The sequence below is a fragment of the Nomascus leucogenys genome, chromosome 8 (genome assembly GCF_006542625.1).
Source record: "Nomascus leucogenys isolate Asia chromosome 8, Asia_NLE_v1, whole genome shotgun sequence".
Classification (NCBI taxonomy): domain Eukaryota; kingdom Metazoa; phylum Chordata; class Mammalia; order Primates; family Hylobatidae; genus Nomascus; species Nomascus leucogenys.
The window spans coordinates 19,553,347-19,570,571 of NC_044388.1; the positions used below are offsets into that span (position 1 = coordinate 19,553,347).

The 17,225-nt window shown below is 36.9% G+C and overlaps 1 protein-coding gene across 2 annotated transcripts in view; it reads right to left on the reverse strand.

Moving 5' to 3' along the window:
- The window catches only part of NEK11 (NIMA related kinase 11), a 324,686-nt gene that overhangs the window by 211,389 nt on the left and 96,072 nt on the right, over window positions 1–17,225 (reverse strand). For both annotated transcript variants that reach the window (XM_030816832.1, XM_003265413.2), the window contains 2 exons: window positions 4,103–4,167; window positions 2,959–3,085 (listed from right to left, as the gene is read on the reverse strand). In XM_030816832.1, the coding sequence (XP_030672692.1) occupies window positions 2,959–3,085; window positions 4,103–4,167 (192 nt within the window). The remainder of the gene's footprint in view (window positions 1–2,958; window positions 3,086–4,102; window positions 4,168–17,225) is intronic.

The following is a 17,225-nucleotide window of genomic DNA, read 5'->3' on the forward strand; positions in this document are numbered from 1 at the left end:
AATACTATTGTCCCCTTTATTTGTTTCTCCTACCAAAATAACATACTCTAAATATTCATAGTTTAAATCAATTTAATGAGCTGGCCTAGGAACCCAACTCATATTTGTATTTCTCCTGTGGGTATAAGAGTATTCAACAATTGCTTATACAAAACAGCTGTGATCAAAGCATTGTCCTCAGTAAACCGAACTATCCTAACTTTGCAAATAATTTTATAAACTTTTGGAACCTAACCCACTTTTAGGAGAAGGACTTCCTGTACTGAATACTATAAATAAATGAAGCCAGAAAAGTTTAACAGATTGCAGAATGAAGATAATGTTACATATGGGCAAACATTAACAGATGAAAACATAATTAGTATTAGGCCAATTCTCCTTTAAGCAAATTCTCCTTTAAGCATTATAAATATAATATGTACAGCTATTAGTGCTAAAACAAAACACCTGTCAATTATTCATAAGTGTTTCGAATCCTAAAAAGAAATTCCACAATAAACAGATGCTATACACTGAGATTCAGAGACAGGTTCTCAACCTCATTCAATCTAATTTTTCTAAGAGTGTCTACTAAAGATTACTCATCACACGTATGTATCTGACACTATAATTAATCGTTCTCTCTTATTCTTTCCATTTTATATTTGGCAATAGAAATTTCATTACCAGATAAGCCCACTTTGATTCTGATACAACCAAGGTAATTACTAAATCCATAATAAGGTGGTTATTTAGGGTCAGGATGATGATGAATCCTAAGCTTGTACTTGTGAAAAGTTAGTCTCTGCAAGGAGAGCTAACCTAATCCTCAGATAAACACATTAAAATCCTTCTGCTTTGTATATTTTGGAGGTTTTGGCTGTTTTTTTTTCTTGAGTCAGACAGTTTTGTAATCCTAAAGTACAGCAATACTGTATGATATTCCATAATTCTCCATGTAATAGTAGGAGCAATTTTTTAAAAAGAAATAACACTGACATAACTGAGACAAATACTCTATGCTTTCCTTTCCTCTCTGTGGGTTCTGTTGCTTGCGTTTTCTAGGAAATATTCATCTGATCTGGAAAGCAGATATAGATGCCTGTCAAAAGGAGCCAGGTTTGTTACATATAATTCCAAAAACTTAAATGATAGGTTTTGTAAATTAATTTACTCTTAATTCAGATGACATAACATCTTCCTGAGATACCATATAACCTTAAACTATAAATATATATATATTTGAATCTATTTTAAAATGTCCATAATATTTTTAAAATTAAATGTAAAGAGATATATAGGTACATAATTGAAACTCAATCTGAAGCAAAGCCCGAAATTGATTTCTCAAACTAGAGAAAGGGACTCCAAAAGAAGCAAGATTTCTCCTGATAGGTAGGAATCCTATCACTTTTGCTTTATACCTAAGGGATGTTACACAGTCTTGGGCAAATAGTAGGTGTTCAATAAAGCAAAATTTAAAGGAACTCATTAGTTATTCCTCTATACATACCTTTGTGTTGTTTGGTTTGGGTTTTCTTTTTCTTTTGGATGTGGTAGTTAAGGGGGTTAGGAGAAAAGGAGAGAGAAGATGATAGGTGAATTGGAAAAGACCTCCAGGGCATAAGTAAGCCAATGATGAAAAAAACTCGTGAATAATTTAGAAATGAACAATTGCAAGACTGAATTGAAAGGACAGGATTCGTGAGGAATTGCCATACCCAGATCTAATCTTGACAATGTTCTCTCCCATTTGGTAGGCACGAGAACAAGGAACAGATAACGACCCTTGTGAAAATCCTAAGCAATATCCCCTGTTGTGATTCACTTTTCTCTAACCAGAGAAAATGTAATTTTCTACTTTGTCTTCTTTAGAAGAGTGAAGTGAGCGCATCTTTTACACTGCTTGTCTTTGAAAGCTCAGAACTATTTATGTTGATTTGCATACAGTAATTATTTACTTAATTAACAAGCGCTCAGCTAGATTGTTCTTTCAACCCTTAACAAGCAGAAAAGTATATAATAAGATTCCTCTTCTAAGGAAAAGAAATAGGATCTATTGCTTACACTAGAACATACTGAATACAATTTTCCACATGGCTTCTGCAGTGAGATTTCACCTGGTTCCATAACAAGGAAGGAGAAATTCCTTTAATATAAGAGCTCGGAGAAACTGAGACATCTCAGATGCATCTGTCACTGAAAATCCAGAAATTTTAAAATTTAGTTTATCCTAGTCTAGGCGCAGTGGCTCACACCCGTAATCCCAGCCCTTTGGGAGGCTGAGGCAGGCAGATCATGAGGTCAGGAGATCGAGACCATTCTGGCTAACACAGTGAAACCCGTCTCTACTAAAAATACAAAAAATTAGCCGGGTGTGGTGGTGGGAGCCTGTAGTCCCAGCTACCAGGGGGCTGAGGAGGGAGAATCGCTTGAACCCAAGAGGTGGAGGTTGCAGTGAGCTGAGATCACGCCACTGCACTCCAGCCTGGGCGACAGAGCAAGACTCCGTTTCAAAAAAAAAAAAAACAATAGTTTATCCTTAAAGCCAATATCTTTAGTAAAATTCTTAAAAGTAACAAAAAGAAAAAAAATAGAAAAGCTGTACATTCCCCAGAGATTGAAGTTAACCTTAAAATAGAATAAGCACAGTACTTAGGGTTACAAATACTTTATTTAATAGGTTAACAGAAATGTATGAAAATTTAATGCTTATGGTACATTAAGAACTTTCCCTTGTGATTCAGGAACCAAAAATCCAAAACCAACCAATTATCAATGAATAAAGAGAATTTTTGAAACTAGTTTAATGAAATATATCAAGTTCTAAATGCAAAAGACCTTCTTTTACTCTGGTCACAGAAACATTCACGTCAAAGGGATAAAGTGAATGTATGCAGTAAGTAAATGAGCTGAAAGACAAACTGTAGCATTCTTTCAGGGAAGCAGATGAAGAGTCTAGCCCACCAGCCCACTCACCAGATGTCCGACTTTGTGTCACAGCCTTGGTGTTTCAGAGCCTCAGGACTCATATAATGGGGAGTTCCAGTTAAAGTTGTGGCCAGGTCACAGGATCCCATTAGGAGTCGAGAAACTCCAAAATCTCCTTGAAATCATAATTAATTTTTATGAATACTTTAAGCCAACGAAAAATTAGCCCTGGAAATTAACAACTGAATGAGTGCCTAATTTGACCATTTTATTATGCAATGGTTCATAGCATTTTAACAGGAAAGAAAAGTAACATATCTTAAATTATACAACGCTGGTAAATAGCTTCAAAAACATAAGTTTTATAGGAGAAGGAAGAGTTTGAGCCAGGAAACTGAATTATGTAAGCTAAAATTCTTTATTTCTGGAATTACTAGACAATTTGATATAAAAAGCTATTTCAAGTCTGAATAATGGCAAACAGAATGATTTTGGAAAAACTAAATAAGATGATATACAATTTCACCTGAGGGGAGAAGAATTTGTTCTTAAATTTACAATAACGGAGCATTTTAAAGAAAAGATCTGAGACTATTTAAGAACATGACTATAAAAATTTGAATCTATCAGCTTTTTAATACTTGCCTAACTAGTTGCACGCTTTTATTACTTCCTTCCTTCCTTCCCCAAGAACACCCTATATGATGATTAGATGATCCAGTAGCTGTTATGAGAGGTACAGTTCTGAAGAGCTAAAGGTTAATAAAGCCATTATATCAACATTTTAATTATCTATAACCACTTATTGCTTGTGATGAAATAATATAAATGAGAAACCTGTAGTAACTAACCAAACCAGTAAAACGACTCTAATAACTTGTAAAGTGCCTGGCATGAAACAGGGAACTCAAAGTATATTTGAAAAATCTATCAAATATGTGGTAAATTTGTATATCTCAATTTATATCAGATACTCAGAAACAAAACAACTAGGTTTTGTTGGGCCCATCAGGTAAGAAACCTAAGAAATTTAGTGTTCGTTTCAGCAGCACATGTACTTAAAAATTTGAGAAATTTAACTAAACCAATGATTACTCTAACACTTCCATGTACCATTTACTTCAGTTTGATATGATAATATCTAGAATATACTATTCTGTGTTTTTGGAATTCATACTTTTTAAAATCTTACCAATTTTAAGTAGATTATTTTTCAGAAATATATTCTTTGACTTTAAGTCTCGATGAAGTATCCTCCTACAAAAGGCAAAAAAAGATATACAACTTCAGGCAGAATATAATATTTTTAAATCCCCATGTAAATAATATATATTGTTGCATGTGATTTATACATAAATATATACTCCCATAGATATATCTTTCAATGTTTGAAAGCTACAAAGCCACAACACTTTCCAGTTTCCCTGAGGAAACAAAAGTTTTAACATAAAGATTTTAAAGGTTGGGGAACACGTAGTTTGGAGAAGGGTGATATGCTTTCAACTATTTCAGTAGGCTATATTTTATTACGTTTTTGTAGCATAATCTACATAGTACTATATCCAGTAAACCATATCCTCAATTGATAGACCAGTTTGTAATCTATTATTACCCAAATGTCCAAGTTTTGTATACTTGTGAAAATAATAACGTTGTTGATGATATTTAAGAATAGGTAACATTTATTAAATCTGACTATAAGTCAGTGATGTAAATTATGTCAGTTAAGACCTTTATTTTATGGAATTATGAAGAACTAGAAAACTTGAAAATCTTTACATAAAAAAACTAAAATGCTGAATAAAGTATACAAATATCTTCATATATGCACAGTTGAGCTCACATAAAAATGAAAAAAAATCCCTGGGAATTATTCAAAAAGAAACTGAAAGTCATTCTAGGCCATAAAACATTAACAAATTTGAAAGAAGAGAAATCATACCATTTCTGCTTTCACATCAAAATGGAATCAAACTAGAAATTAATAACAGAAAGATAACTGGAAAATCCCAAAATATGTGAATATAAAACCACACACTTCTAAACAATGAAGAAGAAATCTCAAGAGAAATTTTGAAATATTTTGAACTACATGAAAATGAAAACACACTTTATCAAAATTTGTGCGATATAGCAAAAGCAGTGCTTAGAGGGAAATTTATAGCACTGAATGTATATATTAGAAAAAAAAGAAAGATACATCAGTTATCTAAGAAAAGCAAATTAAATCCAAAGTAAGGAGAAATATTACAGCAGAAATAATAAAATTGAAAACAAGAAACCAATAGAGAATATCAATAAAAATAAAAGCTGGTTCTTTGAAAAGATCAATAAAATCAACTAGCCTCTAGCCAGCCTAAGTAAAATAAAAAGACAGAAGACAAAAACTATTAAAATAAAAAATGAAAGAGAGGGCGTCATTACAGATTCTGTGGACATTAAAAGCATAAAAAAGCAATACTATTAACAATCCATAACCACAAATTTGATAACCTAGATTAAAAGAACCAATTCCTTCAAAGACACAAGCTGCCAAAAATCATACAAGAAGAAGTAGATAATCAAATAGGCCCATCTTCATTAAGTAAATTCAATCAATAATTAATAAGTTTCCAAATAAAAAACACCAGGCCCAGATGGGTTCACTGGCGAATTCTACCAAATATTTAAGGAAGAAATTACACCAAATATCTATAATCTCTTTCAGAAAATAAAAGCAGAGGAAATACTCCCTAACTCATTTTAAGATGTCAGCATCATCCTAATGTTAAAACCAAACAATTACAAGAAAAGAAAACTAAAAACCAGTACCTCTGATGAATGTAGATGAAAAAATCCTTAATGAAATATTAGCAAATCAAATCCAACATTGTAGGCCAGGTGTGGTGACTCATTCCTGTGGTCCAAGCACTTTGGGAGGCCGAGGTGGGTGGATCACCTGGGGTCAGGAGTTCAAGACCAGCCTGGCCAACATGGTGAAACTCCATCTCTACTAAAAATACAAAAGTTAGCTGGGCATGGTGGCAGGGGCCTGTAATCCCAGCTACTTGTGAGGCTACGGCAGGAGAATCGCTTGAACCCAGGAGACAGAGGTAGCAGTGAGCTGAGATAACCCCACCGCACTCCAGCCTGGGTGACAGAGCGAGATGTTGTCTAAAAAATATACATATATATACAACATTGTGTCAAGAGAATTATACACCACAACCAAGTGAGATTTATACTAGGTATGCAAGGCTGCTTTAATGCTTGAAAGTCAATTAATGTAATCCATCACATCAACAGAATAAAGACAAAAAATCACATGAAAAAATCAATAGATGCAGAAAAAGCAATTGACAAAATCCAATACCCATTCATGACAATAACTCTGATAAACTAGAAATAGGGAATATTTACAACAAACTTACAGCTAACATCACAATTTACAATGAGAACCCTGAAGTTTTGCTGCTGATATCAGGAACAAGGGAAAAATGTCCCCTCTAATCATTTATTTTCAACATTATACTGAAAGTCCTAGCTAATTAAGTAAAACAAGAAAAGGAAGTGTAAAAGGAATGGAAATGGGAAAGGAAAAAACAAACTCTCTCTGTTCACAGATGACATGATCAGCTAAGTAGAAAATCCAAAAGAATCAATTTAAAAAACCTCCTGGAATTAACAAGTAATTAATTCTGCAATGTTGCAGAATACAAGGTTGATACACAAAAATCAATTGCTTTCCTATATACCAGCAATGAACAAGTAGAATTTGACATTTATATCAAAATATATTTACATTAGTACTCCCAAAATGAAACACTTAGGTATAAATCTAATAAAATATGTACAAGATCTATATGAGGAAAGCTACACAACTGTAATGAAAAAAAATCAAGGAAGAACTAAATAAATGGAAAAATAATCCATGTTCATGGATAGGTAGATTCAATATTGTCAAGATATGGATTCTTTCCAAATTGATCAATAGATGCAATGTAACCCCAATCAAAATCCCAGGAAGTAATTTTGTAGACATTGATAAACAGATTCTAAAATTTGTATGGAAAGGCAAAAGACCCATAATATTGAGTCTTTTGAAGGAAAACAACAATGTTGGAGGACTGATACTACCTGATGTCAAGACTTTCTATAAAGTACAGTAATTAAGACAGTACAGTATTGGAGAGACAAAAAAATCAGTAAAACAGAATAGAGAGCCCAGAAATAAAACTGCATGAATACAGTCAACTGATCATTGACAAAGAAGCAAAGGCAATGCAATGGAACACAGTCGTTTCAACAAATGGTGCTGGAACAACTGGGCATTCATTTACAATAGATAAATCTAGACACAGACCTTACAGCCTTTGCAAAAATTAACTCAAACATGAATCATAGGCCTAAAAAATGTAAAATGTAAAACTATAAAACTGCTAGAAAATAATATGTGATAAAATCTAGATGATTTTAAGTTTGGTGATAACTTTTTAAATATAACACCAAAGTCACAATCCATGAAAGAATTGAGAAGCTAGACTTTATTAAAATAAAAAATTTCTGCTCTGTAAGAAAACACTGTCAAGGAATAAAAAGATAAGCCATAGACTGGGAGAAAATATTTGCAAAAGACATACCTGATAAGACTGTCGGCCGGGTACAGTGGCTCATGCCTGTAATCCCAGCACTTCGGGAGGCTGAGGCGGGCAGATCACAAGGTCAAGAGATCGAGACCATCCTGGCTAACATGGTGAAACCCCGTCTCTACTAAAACTACAAAAATAAAATTAGCCGGGCGTGGTGGTGGGCACCTGTAGTCCCAGCTACTTGGGAGGCTGAGGCGGGAGAATGGCATGAACCCGGGAGGTGGAGCTTGCAGTGAGCCCAGATTGCGACACTGCACTCCAGCCTGCGTGACAGAGCGAGACTCAGTCTCCAAAAAAAAAAAAAAAAAGACTGTTATCCAAAATATATAAAGAACTATTAAAACTCAACAATAAGAAAATAATCTGGTTTTAAAATGGGCCAAAGACCTTAACAGACACCTAACCAAAGATGATATACAAAAGGCAAATAAACCTGAAAAGATGTTCCACATCATATGTCATCAGAGAAATGCAAATTAAAACAACAATGAAGTACCACTACACCATATAAGAATGGCCCAAATCCAGACACTGGCAACACCAAATGCTCGCAAGGATGTGGAATAACAGAAACTCTCATTCACTGCTAATGGGAATACAAAATGGTTCAGCCACTTTGGAAGACAGTTCGGCAGTTTCTTACAAAATGATACAAATGCTTACCACATAATCCAGCAATCATGTTCCTTGGTATTTATTCAAATGAATTAAAAACTATGTCCACACAAAAACCTGCACAATGGTGTTTATAGCAGCTTTATTCATAGTTGCCAAAACTTGAAAGCAACAAAAGTGTCCTTCAGTAGGTGAATGGTTAAATAAACCATGGTACATTCACACAATAGAATATTATTTAGTGCTAAGAAGATACGAGCTATTAAGGCATGAAAAGACATGGAGGAAACTAAAATGCATACTACTAAGTGAAAGAAGTCAGTCTGAGAAATCTATATATGATTCCAGCTATATGACAATCTGGAAAATGTTAAACTATGGCAACAACAAAAACATAAGTGGTTGCCAGGGTTTAAGAGGGAGGCAAGAATGAGTAAGGAGGGCACAGAGAATTGTTAGGGCCATGCAACAACTTTATGATACTAAAATGATGGGTACATGTCATATATGTGCCCAAACCAAAGAATGTATAGCACTAAGAATGAACCCTAATGTGAACTATAGACTTTGATGATAATGATCTGTCAATGTAGGTTCATCTGTTATAACAAATGTATGACTGGTAGCAATGCTGATAACAGGGGAGGCAATGCATGTGTGGGAGCAGGGGTATAAGGGAACTCTCTTGTACCTTCCACTCAATTTTGCTGTGAACCTAAAACTGCTTTAAAAAATAAAGTTTATTTTAAATTTTTAATCAGAGCTTTGAGTAGATTCAATAAACTTGGATTTCAGGGTCCACAAAGGAAGAGGTATCTTAGTAAAAAACTAAAGCCTTCAGCTGAAAGCTCTGAAAAACTTCTTCATAGAAATAAAGGCAATCTAAAAATAGACCAACCCTCCAAAAGCCTACAGCCTACAGTTAAACTATTTCAGTTCCTCATTAGATCAAGGTGATCCACCCTAAATATAACTGTCAGGCAGAGAAAAAAAAATAAATCCTTTCCAGAGAAAGATAATATCATCTAACATTTCTCAATATTTCACATATATTGTTCAGTTTCACTCAAAAACTACCAGGCATGCCAAAAGATAAGACCAAATGATTAAAAACCAAAAGAAAAAAAGAGATATAGAAACAAATACACAAGTGATCCACCTATTGAAATTATTGGAGAAGGACTTGAAAATAACTGTGATTATATGCTCAAGAAAATAATTGACACAATGGAGAATTTCAATAGAGAGCTAGATTCTATATATTTTCTATGTAGAAAATATATATATATTTATATGCACTAGAAGGAGTGCATATATATATATATATATTTTCTATGTAGAAAATATATATATATTTATATGCACTAGAAGGAGTGCATATAAATATATATATATATTTTCTAGGAATCAAATGGAAATTCTAAAATTGAAACAAAATTTTACTAAAATTAAGAATTTAGTGCATATGTCTGAAATCAAATTAGACACAGCAAAAGAGAGGATTTAGAAACTGGAATAACGGTTAGTGAAAAATATTTCAACTGAGGCACAAAAAGAAAAAAAGATTAAACACATAGAAAAGGCTAGGCACAGTGGCTCACGCCTGTAATCCCAGCAATTTGGGAGGCCGAGGCGGATGGATCACCTGAGGTCAGGAGTTCGAGACCAGCCTGGCCAACATGACAAAGCCCTATCTCTGCCAAAAGTACAAAAATTAGCCAGGTGTGGTGGCAGGCACTTGTAATTCCAGCTACTCAGGAGGCTGAGGCAGGATAATTGCTTGAACACAGGAGGCGGAGGTTGCAGTGAGCCAAGATTGCGCCACTGCACTCCAGCCTGGGCAACAAGAGTGAGACTCTGTCTCAAAAAAAAAAAAAAAAAAAAAAAAAAAGAAAGAAAAAGAAAACATAGAAAAGAGTATAAGAGACATCTGAAATACAGGCTTAAAGTTCTAATATACATATAAATGGATTCCTAGAAGGAGTGCATAGCAATGAAGAACAGAATGTGATGGTCTAACATACATCTTTAAGCATTGTAAAAGGAGAATAGGGGAGAAGCAAAATTCAAAGAGAGAATGACGAGGTATTTTCAGAATTTTGAAGTTTTCATGAATTCACAAGTTCAGAAGCAAAACAAATCCCAAGCAGAATTTAAAACAAAAATCCACAAGTAGACATAACACTGTAATATTGGAAAACACCAAGGACAAAGAGAAGATGTTGAGAATCAACTGAAAGAAATTACCTTAATAAGATATCTGCTAGATGGAAAGTGACTTCTTAACATCAATAACAGAATCCAGAAGACAGTGAGATAATATTTTCAAAATGTCAGATAAAATATCTGTCAATCTGGAATTTCATTTTTAATAATAGCTAAATAATAATACATAGTTAGCTGCAGTAGTAGCTAAACTATTATAAAAGGATGAGGAAAAAATAAAAACATTTTCAAACAAACAAGCAAAGAAACTGAGTGTTTATCATTCACGTAACTTAAGGATTTGTTTTAGGGAGGAAAAAAATGACCACAGAAGGAAGACATGGAGTGGAAGAAGAAGTGGTGAACAAAGAGATTGATAAAAGTGGGGAAATCTAAACTAGTTTTGGCTTATAAACCAATAATAATGGTAGCACTAATTAACAATTTGTGGGGTACATAAAGGAAGTAGAACTGAAATCCTGAATAAAAATAATAGAAAAGAAGGACACAATTGGAGTCAAAGTCTTTAAGGAGAAATTGACTGCAGTGTATCTGTCCCCCTGCTTAAATAGGAGAACCCAGTCTGGGAGCAGTATTCTTGAGCCTTAGGTCAGAAATGGGGTTGTGGCTTTATAAAATGAAAATCTGTCCTTTAAACACCAACTTAAGTCCCTCAAGGGCTCTGCACTGCTTCCAGAATAGAGTCTACAGTTCTATACGTGGCCTGCTAGAGATTTCAAGATCTGGCCCTACCAATGCTTCTGGCAGCCTTAGCAAATGCTTGAGCCACATTTCTATTAATATCATCTCTTCCTCTTCACAGTTCTTTACTCACAGGAGATGCTCAATAAATGCATGTTGGTTTTTAAAACACTATCCTTGGTACAAAGATTAATACTATCTAGTGGGACTCATTGATTAACCCAAAAAACAATTATTGAGTGCCAACTAGATGTTATGTGCTGTACTACATAATGTGACAGATATAAAGATTCATAAGACAAGGCTGTGTATCTCATAATGCTTACACTCAGGTCAGAGAGATTTTTTTTAAGTACATCAGCAACTGTAAGAGATGGCAGAAGGGAAATCTACCCACTGTCACTTTACTAAAGAATTATTTATAACTGTAAATAATTACCAATAAAGACATTCACCTGGTCATGAGGAAACATCTCTCTCAGTAAATGATCACTCTCAGGTACAAGCCCACCAAATTATTATTACTATTATTAATTAAAACCAGAAATATCAATTATAAAAATAATTTTTACCACTAGAATTAATGATAATACAAGTGTAATAATACTACCTTTGTAAAGTGTTCAGGCCTCAACCATCCAGCTTTATTCTGACTAAGCACGTTCTGACTAAGAATATTTTAAAGAAAAGTCACTCATAAAGATCATATAGTTTACTTTATAGGACACAAATGGGCAGAAACTCAACCGGGCCTATAAAATCAGCATATAAAGTGAAGAATTGGATATGATAGTGAGAATTTCCCCTAATTCAAATAATCTTTAGCCTCTTTAACCCTTTAGTGGATTAGAGAGGAATAAGTATGTTTCTTAGAGAGAAAAGAGAAGAGCAAAACTAGACAATGCAACACTAGGCCACTTCACCTTGAGGTGCATAACCCCAGATGCTATAATCCTAAGCACTATACTACTATTTTTTTACTATTATGCCCAATCTGGAGGTGAGGAAATCAAGGCCTAGAAAGGCCAAATAACTTGCCCAATGTTGTATAGCCTATTGGTTCAAACTGAGGTCTCTTTGACTCTATAAACCACTATTCTCATGTAGGTCTGTTTATCTATAAAAACTTTGCTATTTAATAACTATTTTCTACTGCTTTCTTACATTCCCACAATACCTAGACCTATGCTGTACATGAGTATGTTGCTGACTTCTTACTGATTTAAAAAGAGAACAACAGTATTTACTAACTGTGTTAAATGAAATCTGGCTTTCTCTATGCCCACTCTTGGGGTTCTCTTGGTGTGGCAGGAACTGTGAAATGCCTACCAAATAACCATTCTCCTCCTCTTCTCCCTTGACACCAGAACCCCATGAGCCTCTGGGGAGGCTCAGCCCTCCTCAGACCCGTTAGGTAAAGGAAGTGGGGGGTGTAGGGGGTGAATGTGGCAGGGGGATACGATTGCTGAGTTAGATACAAAACTGGTTAATGCCCAACAAGGCCATAAACCATCATCACCAGGGATATCTGTTCTACTGGACAGAAATTATTTGCATCTCTGCTGGACAAAAATATTCAAGTGTGCCTATGCCTCCACAGAGTTATGAAGTAGCCCAGATAATAGAAAGTTAAGTCCAGCACTGCAATGGAAAAATATCCACTAATATCTTTTGTCTCTTCCATGTTTTTTGAAATTTTTCTAACATCTTTGAGACATAAGGGAAGTCTGCTGGAATCTTGTAGGAAATATTTCCCTACTCTTACAAAAGACAAAAAAAGGGGGGAGTGACATGCCATATGTCCCTTTTACCTTTTCTGGAGTTTGGTTACTGTTGTGTGAAGGCGGAATACGTGGTCGTGTTACAGCCATCCTGGCAACCACAAGAGGACAAGTCTGACTACAAAAGCCAAACACACTGAGAATGGTGGAATAAAGAGAAAGAACTAGAACCCCAGAGAATACTGCTCAGCCACCCAAGTTAACCAGCTCTAGAACAACTCACTTTGGAGACTTCATGTTAGGCAAGGTAATAAATTTTCTCTACTGTTTAAACTGCTTCTGTTATTTGCAATTAAGAGCATCTTAAGTTGATCACTTGGTTTCTACAGCTATTGATTCTAGGAAGTCAAAGAGACAACAGGTTTAGGATTTGGAATAGTGAGCTAAGGAGCCCACTAGAAGACTTGGTGTTGTAACTCTGGAGTAAGTAAAACATTCCAAAGAAACTCACCTGATGACACCTAGACTAGACAAGCAGAAGAATCTATAAATGTATAAATTAGTAACTCATCAGTAGATACTTTAAGAATAAGGCATACAATATGTTAGAAAGCAGTTATGAGAAGTAATTAGCTGGCACTGTGGTAATGGAACAATAAATTCTATGCAACAAACCAGGTATCAAGCTATTTGCTAAATATCTATTGAAAAATTATAATTGGCCGTGTGTGGTGGCTCATGCCTGTAATCCCAGCACTTTGGGAGGCCGAGGCGGGCAGATCACAAGGTCAGGAGTTCGAGACCAGCCTGGCCAGCATGGTGAAACCCCATCTCTACTAAAAATACAAAAATTAGCCGGTCATGGTGGCGTATGCCTGTAATCTCAGCTACTTGGGAGGCTGAGGCAGGAAAATTGCTTGAACCTGGGAAGCAGAGGTTACAGTGAGCCGAGATCATGCCATTGCACTCCACCCTGAGCGACAGAGCAAGACTCCATCTCAGGAAAGAAAAAAACAATCATAATGTATTGGCTTTGTGGTTACAGTAAGCCAAAATGAGCCAGCATAATGTTATCCTATGTTTGGCTAATATCCATTCCTTTGAAGTATATGAAAATGAAATCCAACAAATAATAAGGTAACAGGCAATACAGTTTATATGAAATCTTTCTTCTGAAAAGCTCAACACAGTTCTCCATCTATTATCTCATGTGCACCATACCATATCTGTTCAAGTGGTGAGTCCCTCTCATTTCTATGTTTCATGATACCCAAGTGATCTGGTTAAGATTTGCTGACAGTTTCTGGTTCAAATTCATGCTAAAAATCCCATCTCCATCACCCCATCAGGTCATTCTTCCCCAGCATCCAGGTCCCATGCTAGGATGAAGAACAGTCTGTGGAGGTACAGATGGCAGGTATTTCTCAGGCCTCCAGCCCAAGGTAGAACTGTGGAGAAGGTATAGACAATTCCTTTCACCTCCCCTCAAGCCCTTATATGAATAGTTTATGAAACCCTCCCTGGAGGTCTGTCCTTCATCTAGCAGGTTCTCAGGGTAGATCACAAACTCTTCTTGCCAAAGGTGCTGGCACAGCCAATGACTCCTTTGTGATGCACAACCTAGGCAACTCCTGTTACTGGTCTTTGTGGCCCCTGTCCTGGCCACTGAGGCGCCTGCCTTTCTTCATCAGTCTCATGTCCCCTCACTAACACAATGAGTCCTCTATGTTGTAAGTCAGAAGCAGGGTCAGGTCTTCCTCAAACTATTGGCCACTGCCAGCATATCAGGAGTGTGCCTACACCTGGCTCAGGGGTGAGGTTACCTTGAAAAAGTGACTGCAAGATATCCTCAAGAAGTGAGGACCAGGAGAAAGCAGGAATCTCCAGTAACACCAAACACAACCTCTCTCTGCTTTTCAATCTTCAAATCTGAGGTAGGATAACTCCTTCCACAGTCATATTTACTGACTCAGATTTCCAAGTATGGCTTTTCCCTGGAAGCCTCACTACATTAAAAATGAGTTCTTAACACTACCTTTCAGGAAAAAACACAACGGGGAGGAGGTTCCAAGATGGCTGAATAGGAAGAGCTCCAGTCCACAGCTCCCAGCATGAGCGATGCAGAAGATGGGTGATTTCTGCATTTCCAACTGAGGTACCAGGTTCATCTCACTGGGGCTTGTTGGACAGTGGGTGCAGCCCACAGAGCATGAGCTGAAGCAGGGCGGGGCATCACCTCACCCGGGAAGTGCAAGGGGTCGTGGAATTCCTTTTCCTAGTCAAGGGAAGCTGTGACAGATGGTACCTGGAAAGTCGGGACACTCCCACCCTAATACTATGCTTTTCCAACGGTCTCAGCAAATGGCACACCAGGAGATTATATCCCATGCCTGGCTTGGAGGGTCCCACGCCCACAGAGCCTCTGTAACTGCTAGCATAGCAGTCTGAGATTGAACTGCAAGGGGGCAGCGAGGCTGAGGGAGGGGTGTCCATCATTGTTGAGGCTTGAGTAGGTAAACAAAGTGGCCCAGAAGCTCAAACTGGGTGGGGCCCACCACATTTCAAGGAAGCCTGCCTGCCTCTGTAGACTCCACCACTGAGGGCGGGGCATAGCTGAACAAAAGGCAGCAGAAACTTCTGCAGACTTAAATGTCCCTGTCTGATAGCTTTGAAGACAGTAGTGGTTCTCCCAGCATGGAGTTTGAGATCTGAGAACAGACAGACTGCCTCCTTAACTGGGACCTGACCCCCGAGTAGCCTAACTGGGAGGCACATCCCAGTAGGGGCCAACAGACACCTCCTACAGCCAGGTGCCCCTCTGAGACCAAGCTTCCAGAGGAAGGATCAGGCAGCAACATTTGCCATTCTGCAATGTTTGCTGTTCTACAGCCTCCGCTGGTGATACCCAGGCAAACAGGGTCTGCAATGGTCCTCCAGCAAACTCCAACAGACCTGCAGCTGAGGGTCCTGACTGTTAGAAGGAAAACTAACAAACAGAAAGGACATCCACACCAAAATCCATCTGTACATCACCACCATCAAAGACCAAAGGGAGATAAAACCACAAAGATGGGGAGAAAACAGAGCAGAAAAACTGAAAATTCTAAAAATCAGAGCACCTCTTCTCCTCTAAAGGAACTCAGCTCCTCTCCAGCAACGGAACAAAGCTGGATGAAGAATGACTTTGATGAGTTGAGACAAGAAGGGTTCAGACGATCCATAATAACAAACTTCCTCGAGCTAAAGGAGGATGTTCAAACCCATCGCAAAGAAGACAAAAAACCTTGAAATAAGATTAGACGAATGGCTAACTAGAATAAACAGCATAGAGAAGACCTTAAATGACCTGATGGAACTGAAAACCATGGCACGAGAACTATGTGATGCATGCACAAGCTTCAGTAGCCAACTTGATGAAGTGGAAGGAAGGGTATTAGTAATTGAAGATCAAATGAATGAAATGAAGCAAGAAGAGAAGTTTAGAGAAAAAAGAGTAAAAAGAAATGAACAAAGACTCCAAGAAGTATAGGAGTATGTGAAAAGACCAAATCTATGTCTGATTAGTGTAGCTGAAAGCGACAGGGAGAATAGAACCAACTTGGAAAACACTCTTCAGGATATTATCCAGGAGAACCTCCCCAACCTAGCAAGGCAAGCCAACATTCAAATTTGGGAAATATAGAGAATGCCACAAAGATACTCCTCAAGAAGAGCAACTCCAAGACACATAATTATCAGTTTCACCAAAGTTAAAATGAGGAAAAAATGTTAAGCACGGCCAGAGAGAAAGGTCGGGTAACCCACAAAGGGAAGCCCATCAGACTAACAGCAGATCTCTCAGCACAAACTCTACAAGCCAGAAGAGAGTGGGGGCCAATATTCAACAACTTAAAGAAAAGAATTTTCAATCCAGAATTGCATATCCAGCCAAACTAAGCTTCATAAATGAGGCAGAAATAAAATCCTTTACAGACAAGCAAATGCTGAGAGATTTTGTCACCACCAGGCCTACCTTACAAGAGCTCCTGGAGGAAGCACTAAACATGGAAAGGAACAACCAGTACCATCCACTGCAAAAACATGCCAAATTGTAAAGAACATCTACGCTAGGAAGAAACTGCATCAACTAACGAGCAAAATAATCAGCTAACATCATAATGACAGGATCAAATTCACACATAACAATATTAACCTTAAATGTAAATGGGCAAAATGCTCCAATTAAAAGACACAGACTGGCAAATTGGATAAAGAGTCAAGACCCATCAGTGTGCTGTATTCAGGAGACCCCTCTCACATGCAGACACACACATAGGCTCAAAATAAAGGGATGGAGGAAGATCTACCAAACAAATGGAAAACAAAACAGAACAAAAAAGCAGGGGTTGCAATCCTAGTCTCTGATAAAACAGACTTTAAACCAACAAAGATCAAAAGAGACAAA